This window comes from Rattus rattus, chromosome 5 (assembly GCF_011064425.1).
Source record: "Rattus rattus isolate New Zealand chromosome 5, Rrattus_CSIRO_v1, whole genome shotgun sequence".
NCBI classification, from domain to species: domain Eukaryota; kingdom Metazoa; phylum Chordata; class Mammalia; order Rodentia; family Muridae; genus Rattus; species Rattus rattus.
Genome location: NC_046158.1, coordinates 123976605 through 123989552, shown reverse-complemented (window position 1 = coordinate 123989552; position 12948 = coordinate 123976605). Strand labels below are relative to the sequence as shown.

General features: G+C 49.1%; 1 protein-coding gene across 1 annotated transcript in view; it reads left to right on the top strand.

Annotated features, from left to right (window-relative positions):
- The first annotated feature begins 9029 nt into the window (after nucleotides 1–9029).
- Ovol2 (ovo like zinc finger 2) overlaps nucleotides 9030–12948 on the top strand; it is a 30033-nt gene continuing 26114 nt past the window's right edge. The window contains exons 1-2 of the mRNA XM_032904327.1: nucleotides 9030–9603; nucleotides 10252–10469. Coding sequence (XP_032760218.1) covers nucleotides 9504–9603; nucleotides 10252–10469 — 318 coding nt within the window. The 5' untranslated portion in view covers nucleotides 9030–9503. The remainder of the gene's footprint in view (nucleotides 9604–10251; nucleotides 10470–12948) is intronic.

Below are 12948 nucleotides of genomic sequence, written 5' to 3'. Positions count from 1 at the left end.
GTTTTCTCGGTGACAAAGCTGCCTTGGAGTCACCCTGCTCCTGTAAGTAACCCCACTTAGCTTCCTGATTCACTATACTAGATTTGTATGTAATCATTTCTTTAGTTTGCCGTTGGCGCCTTATCTAGGGTAAATAGATGTGTGCTCATGTTTCCCCAAAGAAAGTCACTTAACAAGAGATTAAGGACAGGAGCTACCACATCCAGTCTAGAATCTTCTTTCTTTCTTTTTTTAAGATTTATTTACTTGTTTTCTTCAGACACACCAGAAGAGGGCATCAGATCTCATGACAGATGGTTGTGGGCCACCATGTGGTTGCTGGGAATTGAACTCAGGACCTCTGGAAGAGCAGTCAGTGCTCTTAACTGCTGAGCCATCTCTCCAGCTCCTAGAATCTTTCTCATGTTTAAGGACTTTTACCAAGCTGTGTTTCCTGACTTCTTCTTATCCCTATAGGGGTCAGAGATGACTGGTGACCCTGGAAACTTTGTGCCACTTATCCATCCTATAGCATGGTGTTGTCTCCTGAAGGTGGCTTCGCATCCAAGGGCCCTACACCCATTGCTTTCGTGTCCAGTAATTAATTCTTTAAAATAGCAGGTGAGAATGTATGTCACCTTCTGGTTGGGGTTTCTTTTCCACTCTTTGTTTATTTAACATGTTTGTGTATGAACCTGCATTCATGTGTGTGTGTTTGGAGGGTGTTCAGGAGCCTATGGAAGTCAGATGTTGTCCGATTTGTGGTCCCAGGTAGTTTTGAGATACCATGTGGGTGCCAGGAACCAAACTCAAGTCTTCTGCTGAACACTCACTTTTAACTGCTGAGCCACCTCTCCAGTCCCTGGATTGGGAAGTTTAAAGTGTGAGTGGAAAATCCCAAATCTCGTTATTCTACTGAGTAGAAAGAAAGAACTCTGAGATCCTAATGAGGGCAGAACCACCAAACACCCGTGCCTATCACTCGGTTGACCTTTATGGTTAGTCCCTAGGAAGCAGCAGAGCCCCTCCAAGAGTTGGGAAATGATGTTCTGAGTGCCTGCAGCATGCCGACAGGAACATGAAGAATCCAGGACGGCAGGTGGCTTGCACTGTGTACAGACTGAGAAGGGCCACGCAGGTGCTTCAGGCTCTCACGTGACAGACATCTTCCAGCATAATGAAGCAAAAGAAATGTGGCTCCGAACTGATCTGAGTACAACAGCAGCTCAGCAGTGTTGCTGGGGACTCGGCACAAGCCACATGGTCCCGCTGGTAAAATGCTTGCTGTGTAAACCCAATGGCCTGAGTTCAATCCCTACTTCCCACAGTGGAAGGAGAGAGCAGCTTTCCAAAAGCCATCCTCTGTAAAACTTCCACATGCACACTGGTACTGCCCACTCATGCACATTTGTACACACACACACACACACACACACACACACACACACACACACCACACCAAACACAAACACACAAACAAAAACATACATATACATCACACAGTGATGATGATGATGATGATGATACTTTTAAAAATCTGGCTGGTGTGGTGGCATATACCTTTAATCTCAGCACACTCAGGAAGTAAAGAGCCATATTTCAGTGAGTTTGATGCTAGCCTAAGCTACAGAGTGATCTTGTCTAAAATAAATAAATAAATAAATAAATAAATAAATAAATAAATATTGAGCATGAAGAAAATTTGGTAACCCTGGGAGTTTAAGGCCTAAACTTATAATTTTAGCACCTGACTATCTTGTTATCTCCCTAGACATAGAATTTAGCTTTTTTAAATTTAATCTTATTATTTTTTGCATGTATGGGTATTGCTGCTTGCATGTATGTCTGGGTATCATGTGTGTGCCTGATGTCTTCAGAGGCCAGAAGAGGATGTCAGATCCCCTAGAATTGAAGTTATAGTTGTTTGTGAGCTGCCATGTGGGTGCTGGGAATTGAACCCAGGGCTCCTGAAAGAGTAGTCAGTGCTCTTAGACGCTGAGCCATCTCTCTAGCCCAGCTGTAGGATTTTTGAGGCAAGGTCTCACTATTTGTAGTGTAGGCTAGCCTTGAACTTGGGACTCTCTTGCATCAGCCTCCCAAGTACTAAGATTAGAGGATGAATTTCCAAGCCCAGATAAACTCCCTTTTAGGCATTATACAGCTGAGGAAACATGAAATCCTGTGTCTTTAAGGAAAAAACTTACATAATGAACTTTCTTAATATTTGTATAAATTATAAGATAACTGATAAATATTAGAAATCTGCTAGAAAAAGGAAAGCTCTCTGTTTTAGGGTTTTATTGCTGTGAAGACACCATGACCACGGCAACTCTTATAAAAACAACATTTAGTTGGGGCTGGCTTACAGATTCAGGGGTTCAGTCCATTATCATCAAGGGAGGAGAATGACAGCGTCCAGGCAGGCATGGTGCAGCAGGAGCTGAGAATTCTACATCTTCATCCAAAGGCAAACAGGAAAAGATTAGCTTCCAGGCAGCTAAGGTCTTAAAGACCATGCCCATAGTGCCACTCCTGGGCTAAACATATTCAAACCACTACATTCCCTCTCCAATATTGTCCAAATCAGTCTTTCTCAAGATTAACAAGTTGAAGGCTGGAGGCACTGCTCAACGGTTAGTAACACTGGCCACTCTCCCAGAAGACCTGGGTTCAATTCCCAGCACCCACATGGCAGATCACAACTGTCTGAAACCCTCCCACAGACATACATTCAGGCAAAACACCAATGCACAAAATGACAATAGATGAAAGGATTAAGTGTGCTGGGTACCCATTGCTGCAGAAAGAATCCTGGCTTTAAACACCAGGAAGCACTTTCCTCCATGTCCTTCACAACAGTTGCAGTCTCTGTTCAGCGGCTTGAGCCCTCCCAGGTTCAGGCTCCCTGCTTTGCCTGCTCTGGCATCTAACTTCCTCACTGTTACAAGGTGGCCGAGCACAGCCATACATTACATTGTACCTGAGCAGAGTTTTGTTTGACTCCTGGGATGAAACAGTATCACTTAGAGTGATTGATGGGACTCTGACGCCCTCTTCTGGCCTCTAGGAGGAAGCTGCATACAACTGCACACACACTCTCCAAATAAAACATTTAAAAATTTGTTTAAAGAATTACTTATGGCCTGGAGAGATGGCTCAGCAGTTAAGAGCACTGACTACTCTTCCAGAGATTCGGAGTGCAATTCCCAGCAACCACATGGTGGCTCACAGCCATCTGTAACGGAATCCAATGTCCTCTTCTGGTGTGTCTGAAGGTTGAGATTGATATCATCAACCCCCCTCTCACTTTTTTTTGGGGGGGGGGTAAAGGATTTCGTTATATAGCTCTGACTGTCCTGGAACTCTCTATGTAGACTAAGTTGGCCTCAAATTCACGGAGATCCATTCACCTGCTTCTGCCTCCCAAGTGCTGTCACGGCACTCAGCATCAGACCTCAAAGAAGAACAAATGAAACTAAGAACACAGAGAGAACAAACTTTTCTTATCAAAGAGGCATGAAAAGGGCATTAATTAGCAAGTTAACACTACTTTTGCAGTGTTAGTAAATAGGGCTTGGGGAAAGTATGGGGACATTAGAGAAGCTGTAAAGGAAAGGTAGGGAAGAGCAGGGGGCTATGAGAGCATTGAGCAGGGGGTTATGGGAGCATTGGTTCCCTGTGGCTGCTGGAACATCCACCCATGTAAAAAAGCCTGGAATGGTCCTATGAATGCCTGTAACCCCGCATTGAAAGCCTGGAAACAGAGGATCTCTGAGGTTTGCTGTCTGTCACGAAAGCTCCAGGTTCAGAGAGAGAGAGAGGAACAGAGCAAAGAGAAGGAGGACACCTGAAGCTCTCCCTTGTCCTCTGCATGGGCATTGGTGTACACCTTTGCCTCCCCCTTCCCCACATCACACAAGCACATGAAAACATACGCAGTGGAAATAAATAAACTCACAAGTGCACTCTTACATAGTTCTGGAGGCCAAAAATCTCGTGTGTATCCCTGGGCTGAAGCCAGAGTGTCCACAGAGCACTATACTTTGCCTCTTGCAATTCCTGTGGCCACCAGCATTTTTTGACTGCTGATGTCATTATTCCTACAAGCGCCACCTCCGTGGTCACAAGGCATCCTTTTAATCTGTGTAATCTGCCTATTTTTCCTCTCTCATAAGGACATTTATAATGGTATTTAGTATCCTCCCAGATAATTGAGGATAATCTAATCTCAAATCCTTAATTACATCTGTAAAGACCTTTGTTCCAGGTAAGGTCACACACGTGGCTTCTTCCCTGGCGTCTGTAAAGGGAGACAGAGATACCCTTCTTGTGGGAGGCAGGATTTACATGTTAGTCTGTAACAGTGGGAGAGAGCAAGGAAGAGCAAAACAGGCCCTCCCTCTTAAAGGCTACCCTCCTTTAGACTAGTATTGTCCCCTAACCGTTCCTTCTGATGTCACTGGCCGGATGTTAGTTCTATGCGTGCACCGTACAGCCACTCACAGCGGTAGCTGTAGGAACAGTTAAGAGGCCTAGAACCTCAGCCACTGTCTTCTGAAATCCACTGTGCTTTCACAGCTCAGGGGGGAAAGCCCTGCTTCCAGCTTCACATTTCTTTCTTGGCGTCCTTCTCAGAAGGCTGCCTACCCAGACTTGGTCACTCTCCACATCGTAGAGGAAAGGGCTCGCATCCCTTGCTCATCTTCAGAGCTGGTTCTTTTTGGGTGGCATGTCTGTCACTGACACAGTCACATTGGCAAGTTAACTTAAAGCTCTAATAAGTGGGTGAGATGTCCACCGTCCCTGGGAGGGGTGGGGCTAGCCTGTCTAGAACCACATGGGCTTAGAGCAGGAAGAAGCGGTTTACCACTGAGAAAGATTGCAGGGAAGGCCTGCCCTACAGCAGGTAAGAACACTTTCCTGCTTTTCCCAGACCCCGGTGTGCCTCAGAGGAGACACTGAGGCCTTCTCTCCGCGGAACTTCCACTGCGCTTACAGACAGCATCGAGGGTTCCTTGGGAGTCCTGACTCAGATGGAAAAGCACGCTGTGGTTCCTACTGCAAGCTTTGCACACATTGTTGAATCCTGGATGAGACCCTGGGAGGATTCATCCACTCCTTTCACATTTCTACTGACATCTGATCTACTGGGTCCATAGACCTAACCCTTCAGGAACATGACTCTTCTACACTCACACATGCACATATGCATGCACACACACATGCACACGCACACACACATCTCCAGAGTCTCCAGACAATCCTGGCTGATCTGAAATTCACTAATAGCCCAGGCTGCCCTCAGACTTGGAGCCGTCCTCCCTCCTCTGCTTCCTGAGTGCTGGGACTGCAGATGTGCATCACGACACCGGCTCTCTCAGAACAAGTTCGTCACAAACCAGGAAAAGGCCTTTTTGTTCCAAGTACTCTAAAGGATTCTACTAAATGTATATATGAAGGCTGGAGTGTAGCTCAGTGTCAGGACATTTGCAGGGGACGGATGAGCACCGGGAATGCATCCTGGTACTCCAAATAAATAAAAGTTTAGGAAATCTACAGATGGACTTAGGCTTTCTTCCTGGTTTGGAGTCTCCCAGTTGGTCACATGTTCTATCCGTTTACTAATATCTCCTTTAATGTCTCAGTTTCTCCAAAGCAAACTTGCTCATTTAAAAGGCCTTACTTCCAGGAGCTTCGTGTTCCTGATGCTGCTGTAAGCTTCTCTGCTCCATGGACTTATTGTTCTGACTGCTGCCGGCATTTAGCAGTGCTCTAGTATAGGGCTAAAGAGATGGCTCAGTGGTTAAGAGGACTGGCTGCTCTTGCAGAGGACCTGGGTTCGATTCTCAGTACCCGCATAGCAGCTCACAGTTGTGCGTAACTCCAGGTGCAGGGGATCTGACACCCTCACAGAAACATGCATGCAGGCAAAACACCAATGCACAAAAAATTAAATACATGTTAAAAGTATTATGACTCATACTTATGTCTTCTATACAATGGCCTACCTTGCTAAATTCTCATTCATTTAATAATATGCTCACAGATTCCCTTGGCTGCTCACACAGATAGCCACACGGACTGTAATAAGTGATAGTCGTTTTGTTTTGTTTTTTTCCATTATAATCCTTATACCTTCCCTTTAGACGGTTTCACCGTGCAGCCTTGGCTGTTCTGAAACCTCTTATGTAGACCAGCCTGGCCTTGAAATCACAGAGATCTGCCTGCCTCTGCCTCCTGACTGCTGGGATTAAAGATGTTAAAGGGTGTGCATCCACACCTAACTTTTTTTTTTTTTTATAACATCTGTAGAGAAACTGACAAAATATTGCAGGGGTGAGACTGGCATTAGCCTCTGTTCTCCTGTGCTGCATATGCAGGTGAATTTGGTTCCAGTATACACACACACACACACACACACACACACACACACACACACACACACACGAAAGACAGACAGACAGAGAGAGATGGACACAGAGACACAGGAGAAACAGAGACAGAGACACACAGGAGAGAGACAAACAGACAGACAGACAGACAGACAGAGACGGACACAGAGACACAGGAGAAACAGAGACAGAGACACACAGGAGAGAGAGAGAGAGAAAGAGAGACAGACAGACAGACAGACAGACAGGAGGGGGGAGGGGAGAGCATATTTCCGACTTGTCTGTTGGAAATTGGACTATTTCTCCAGCATCCTTCTATTTTCTATGGCTATGTGTTTTCTGTGTATAAGCAGGTCTGTGCCTGTCCATTTCCAACCTGACAGTAGTTTCTGGAGAGAAGAAGCCTTAACTAAGAATGTGTAAACCGGCTGCCCTGATTTTGAGCTATGGGAAGAGGAGGCAGGGAAGGGAACTCGGGAATAGTCACCCTCAGGACAGAATGAGAGCTGAGATGGAAACACAGCAAAAGATGTGTCCAACTAGAGAGTACATGACTGTTACAGATAGTGAGCATCCCATCCCTGGAAGCATTCAACTGAGCTGGGTGCCGGTTCTAAGGATCCCATGTAAGACTCTCGACCACAGCTTTTCATGAGGGGTGGGCCATGTCCTGTTTCTCACCTCTTGCAACTTCAAGCCTGAGGGTTTTTGTTTTGAATTAGGATTTTTTTCCCCCATACTCCTGTTGAGGCTACAAGAAAGGCAAAGTCTTGCCCTTTGTATGCAGATGATATTGATAAACATATCAAGACTGAATTTTAAAAGTAAGAGAATAAAAACAGATTAGGATTCTCTGTCCCTAAAAATACTTTTAGGGTCTGGCTTCAGGAGTTGGGGGAGGACCCATCATTGGAACATATTGTATGAAAAATATTTTCAGTAAAAAATAAACATCTAGAAACTATCATAGATGTGTACCAACCTCTTCCAATCATAGAATTATGATTATAATTATATTATTATATTATTATTATTATTCATTCTCAGTGTCTGAAGTTTGCAGAGCCCCACAAGTTAATGCGATCTTTTAAAATAACAATAATGACCCAAGTGTTCAGTGATTTGAAATCCGAAAAAGGGGAGGGAGGGAGGGAGGGAGGAAATCGGAGAGGCAGGTTTTATCAATAGAATCGACTTGTTCTTGAATAAAATAAGGAATTTTGAATGAAGTTTTGAAGATTCTTAAAAGATGGAGGATAATTCTGTGGCTTCGTGGTTTTATTTTTACTCTTTCATTCACCACGCTCCTTCTTTCTAGCAAGTCTCCCGTTTGTTGGCAGATAAAAATACATCTGCAGAGTTGCCCAGAAGCTGCGCCATCAACTCCACAGCCAAGAAGCCTCATTTTCTTGTGCCGCTATAGACATCTCTTCCTTCTCCAGTTCACCAAGATCAAAGTCCTTCTCTTTCTTAGACGAGTTTTCTCCGGGGAAACCTAGATAGAATTCAGAGCTGATTCCCCGATGAGGTCAATCCTTGAGGGCGGATCGGTAGTCATGGTGCGCTCGCCTAGTCCTCTCCATAGCCTCGCCAGAGCTGCGCCCCCTCTCTGTGTGCCCTGAAAATACGCCAGCCAGCCAAGCCCAGAAATCCGTTACTAAGCTGCTGTATCCCTAAAGGCCATTCCAAGGCGGAAGAAGGCAGGGACAGCTTCTGTGGATTCCCGGGGCCGCTGTGGCCCGGAACGCATCTAGTCCTTTTGTGGGCAGGTGAGGCTGGCACTTCTCTAAACCGCAGACGCCTGAGCACCCCTGACCAGACGCGCCCCGGCAACCTCCAGCAACTAGCACTCGTCTGCTAAACCCGTGAAGCCTACCACGATAGCTGTACCGGTGTTGAGCAACAAAGCTGTGGCACAGGGACATCAGCGTCCCCAGAGTGAGCAGGCCGCCCCTTGAAACTTAGTATCTTTTAGCAGATCCCTCACCCCCACACACACTTCCCTCCAGGAATGAAGGTAAATAGGAAAAAAATAAAAACAAAAAAACTCAAAGCTCTTCTGCGTTCTTTGCTGGCGCTGGCAGAGGAGGAGAGAGGTTGTATCAATTTTCAATCCCCGACTTCCCTCCGAATTTGAGGGTCCAGTGGTTAGGGGAGGCAATAACGGGAAAGGCTGAAGACAAGAAGTTCGCTTTAAATCTGCACTCACATGATATGCAATTAGCTTTTGTCTTGATTGTGCGTTAATCTTGGGTGAAGGGTCTCCTGGACTGTAAGGTTTCGGGGTGAGAGCTGCTTTGGTAGAACAAGCCTTATTTTCTTAGATTGAGTGGCACAGATCAGTAAAATGACGATGCGGAGCTTTTAGGCTTTATTATTGAGGGGTGTTCCAGATAATAGGAGACTTACGCTCCCAACCCCCCTCCTTTTACCTGACAAGGATACTGAGGACCCTCCCCCATCCGACCACCGAGATTCCAGATAGCCTAGGAACAGCCCCACAAGGTCCAGTGTCAATATCTGGCTTGCTGATGAAGAGAAATTTACTTCGGAGGTGGGGGCCAACTCGCGGGAGAACCCATAGTAGGGGTCCATGGGGCAGAAAACCTGTGGCTCGTTTTAAAGACTTTATCCTATAAAGTGCATGTGATGGGGGTATGAGGTAGACGGTTGATTTGAAAAAAAGTTCTTCCTTTTTTTAAAAAGAGGAGGGGGGAAGAATCAGACGTTAAATTCTTTTGCAAACATTCATGCCTAAGGAAGGGCTGGATCAGGCAGCCCCGGCCGCCGGAACCGGTCGGACAGGTAGCGAGCTTGTTGACACCGTTATGTTGCAGGGCGCATGCTCACTCCCAAGTTTCCTGGTGCCTTTTCTATTCCACCTTATGAAACTTTTTCCCCGGCGTGGTCTCACGCGCGATTTAAGGCATAGGTGTCGCCGAGCCCGGAGGCTGCGAGTAACCGGGAGTGAAGGGAGAGGACCAGGCAGCGCGGCGGGGGGTGCAGGAAGAAGCAGGCGAGGCGGGAAGGTGGGCTCCGGACTCCAGGAGCGGGGGGACCCAGGCGCCACCGCCGCCACTAGCGGGGAGCAGCCGGGAGGAGGGGGCCGCAGTCGGGAGAGAAGATCCCACCATGCCCAAAGTCTTTCTGGTGAAGAGGAGGAGCCCGGGAGCCTCTGTCCGCAGCTGGGATGAGCTCCCGGATGACAAAAGGGCAGACACTTACATCCCAGGTGAGGAGCGCGGGGGCCGGGCCTGGGCGCGGGGCTCCCGGGTGGGGGCAGGGTGGCTGCGGCCCTCCTGCTCGGGACCAAGTCTGCAGCTACCACCCCTACCCCCTCTCGGCCGGGGTCACAGCGGTCTTGCGAGTGGGGAACGAGAATCTAGGCTGGGAAACCTGGGACCCCCGGTGCTCTCTCCCTAGACAGGGCTAATTGCCTGGCGGCAGGACCGTTGGTTGCAGCGCGGGCCAAAAGTGGCCCTGGAAGGGGGTGGAAGGCACTGGGAGTTCCCTTGCCCCCTACGTCCTCTAAACCGCTTGTGAAGGTCCGCTAACCCCTCGGGAGCGAGGCAAGACGTGGGCACACCCGCCTCCACGGGCGCGAGAGGAAACTTGGCGCGCGGGTTTCTCCGCGGCGCCTGGACCCCGGTGCTTCGTGGGCGCCGAGGTGGGCCTGAGAACCGGTCTCACGACACCCTAAGTTAGTTCGAGGGGCGGGTGGCTGGGGCTGACTTGTCTACCCTCGGGACGTCGCCCACTTGGCGAGGTGCCCAGGTCCGGGGCGGGGCGGCGGCACCGCCCGCAGGTCAAACTGCCGTGGGCGCCCGGGCGTGACGCCGCGTGTGGTTGAGTGTCGGGGTGCGGCCCCCTCCCTCCACAGTGAGCCTGGGCTGTCTGCTCCGCGACCCCCCCGAAGACTGCCGCAGCGACGGTGGCAGTAGCAGCGGCTGCAGCAGCAGCGCCGGGGAGCCCGGAGGGGCCGAAAGCAGCTCGTCCCCGCGCGCGCCAGAGCCTGAAACTCCAGAGCTTCACGACGCCGAAGGCACGGATGGACATCTGGCAGCGATGCAGCGCCCGGTTGCCAGGTCAAAAATCAAGGTAGGGTGTCGACTCTGCCCCCGCCGCCACCTGCACCACGCCCTGGCGTCCGGCTCCGGAGCCCCGGCGCCCCTCCCTGCCGCGCCCGCCCGCGCACCGGAGCCCAGGCGCCGCACACTGGCCCGCCACTCCTGCACCTGCCCCTGGGCGGCAGCCAGGCTCCTAGCGACCTGTCCCCTGCGCCACAGTGCCAGCATCTTAAGCGGATCCAGACCCAGGGTGATGGCCCTGTCTGACGCCGCTGGTGGTTTCGGGAACGATTGAAGATCGAGCCCAGCTACCCCGGTTCAACTGCCCAGCCTGTGTCCAGGGCCAGATTATTAACTAGACAGCCTGAGATCTGGGGTAAAGAAGCCGGACCCAGGATCTTAGACAGAATGCCTTCTGTAACATAGTCCTTGGCACATTGAGCTCCTGAGTTTTGTTTCACTCCTGTGTCTTAGGACACAGTGGACCTCGCAGTCACCGCTATTCCCAGCGTCCTGGTGGAGCCTGTTAGATGGGAAGTTTGTTGTGCGGGGCAGTTTAGATTTGCCTTTTCTCTCAAATCTTCAAGAGTTAAATTAGTGGGTAAAAGATAAAAGGGCTCACCTGCAGATTTTTTTTTTTTTTTTTTTTTTTTCTTTCCTACTAGTTGATTGGAATGTCTGTGGCCCCTCAAAAGCCATAGACTTGTAAGCAACATTTATCTGGATGGCCATCAGCACTTTGTTGGGTGGAACTTTCATGACCACCTGTTCAAAGGTATCCGCTACCCCCAGGATTAAGGAATCCTGCCCCGCTGACTCACAGCCAGCTGGAGGGGGAAGGGAGGCGACATGTTTTCTGCAAGCCCGAGGTCCTAGCCTGGCCCGTTATAGCGTCATCTTGTTTAAAGTAGGCCATAATTCTAGGGCGCCCCAGGGTGTCGGCTACCCATGCCCCCAGACCCATGCCGGGAAGGAAGGGTGAACTCAGACGGTAGTTAGTTGGGGCGGGGGGGGGGGAGGATAAAGAAAGCGGTTCCTTCCCCCACCCCAACCCCCCAGGGCTGGGCTCCCGGGTGGGCCGGGGTGGGCCAGGGCGCATTTGGTTCTGAATTAGGATTTGAGGCTATAGTACTGGAAAGACTCAATGCTGTGAGCTGAGGGTGGGGGTGTGGGGGTGTGGTGATGATTCACAGAGCGTGCTGGAGTTTAAAGTGAATAGCTGGGAAGCTTCTGGGCTAGGTGGGGTTAAGTGGGAGGGAAAAGTTTTCCTGAAGCCGATAGCTCTTTCCCTTTGGGAAATTCTACAAAGTGCCCCACTTGCATATTTATCACCAGGCTAGAAAGACAATTGTAAGGTTGTTTTTGGAGGGACAGTAGTTAGTTTGCCCCTCTTCTATCCCCAACTTGGTAAGGAGAGAAAGCCACGTTGTGGGAGATCTCTTTTCTGCCTTAGGCGGACACAGGAATTGGAACTCCGGATTAAGGGAGTCAATAGACTCGTCATTTCCAAGATAAATTGCCTCTGTGGTGGGGGAGGGGCCTGGACATATTTGCAGACCATCAACAAGCAGCCTGCTCCCCACGCTTTCCCATTTCCCAGGGAGTTTTTAGTCCCTGAAGACATTCAGGTTTCTACCCTTCCTCTCTAGGCTAACATTGGAGGCATCTCCTCGGTATTAGGATTGCCAATGCGTCAGGAAATAGCGGCCCTGGCACTGGTAGTTTTTAAATGGCTGATCAAATTGCCCACCTCTTAGCACACTGTGTGACTACTTAATAAGACATACAGAACTCGGGGTTGGGGATTTAGCTCAGCGGTAGAGCGCTTGTCTAGCGAGCACAAGGCCCTGGGTTCAGTCCCCAGCTCCAGAAAAAAGAAAAAAGAAAAAAGAAAAAAAAAAAAAAGACATACAGAACTCAAAGGGTTTCCTCTGGGAATTAGTACCTTTACCTGATGGAGTGCCTCCCCTCCCCCTTAGTCCCAGTACTCAGGAGGCAGAGGCAGTTGGATCTCTGAGAGTTACAGGCCAGCCAGCTCTACATAGTGATGTTCCAAGCCAGAGAGGGCTACACAGAATAACCTTGTTTCAAAAGCAAGCAAACAAACAAACAAACAAACAAACACCCCCAACATTTGGTGGTTTTGCTGGAAGAGGAAGAAAGCCATTCCAGCAAGGATGAGGTCCAGGGCATGGAGTAGCTAACTGTTCACCCCACCTTCCCTGTTGGACAAGCATTCTACAGCCCAGTTGTAGCTCAGCTGTGTGTGCTGTTTTAATGACTTAGTTTTAAAACCTGAAGACACAAATTGGGCAGTGGGGTTTGTGGGACCAAAGAAAAGACAGGATGGAGCCCTGCTCAGCAGAAACAAATATCCTTATTATGTGCAAGGTAGCTATGACATAAAGACAGCTGCTTCTGCTCTAGTGAGTGTGTTCCTTCCGGAACATTCCGGCAGTAGTGGTTAACGAATCTAAGAACTGGCCTTTGTAAGTTCTTAGGAACTCTGC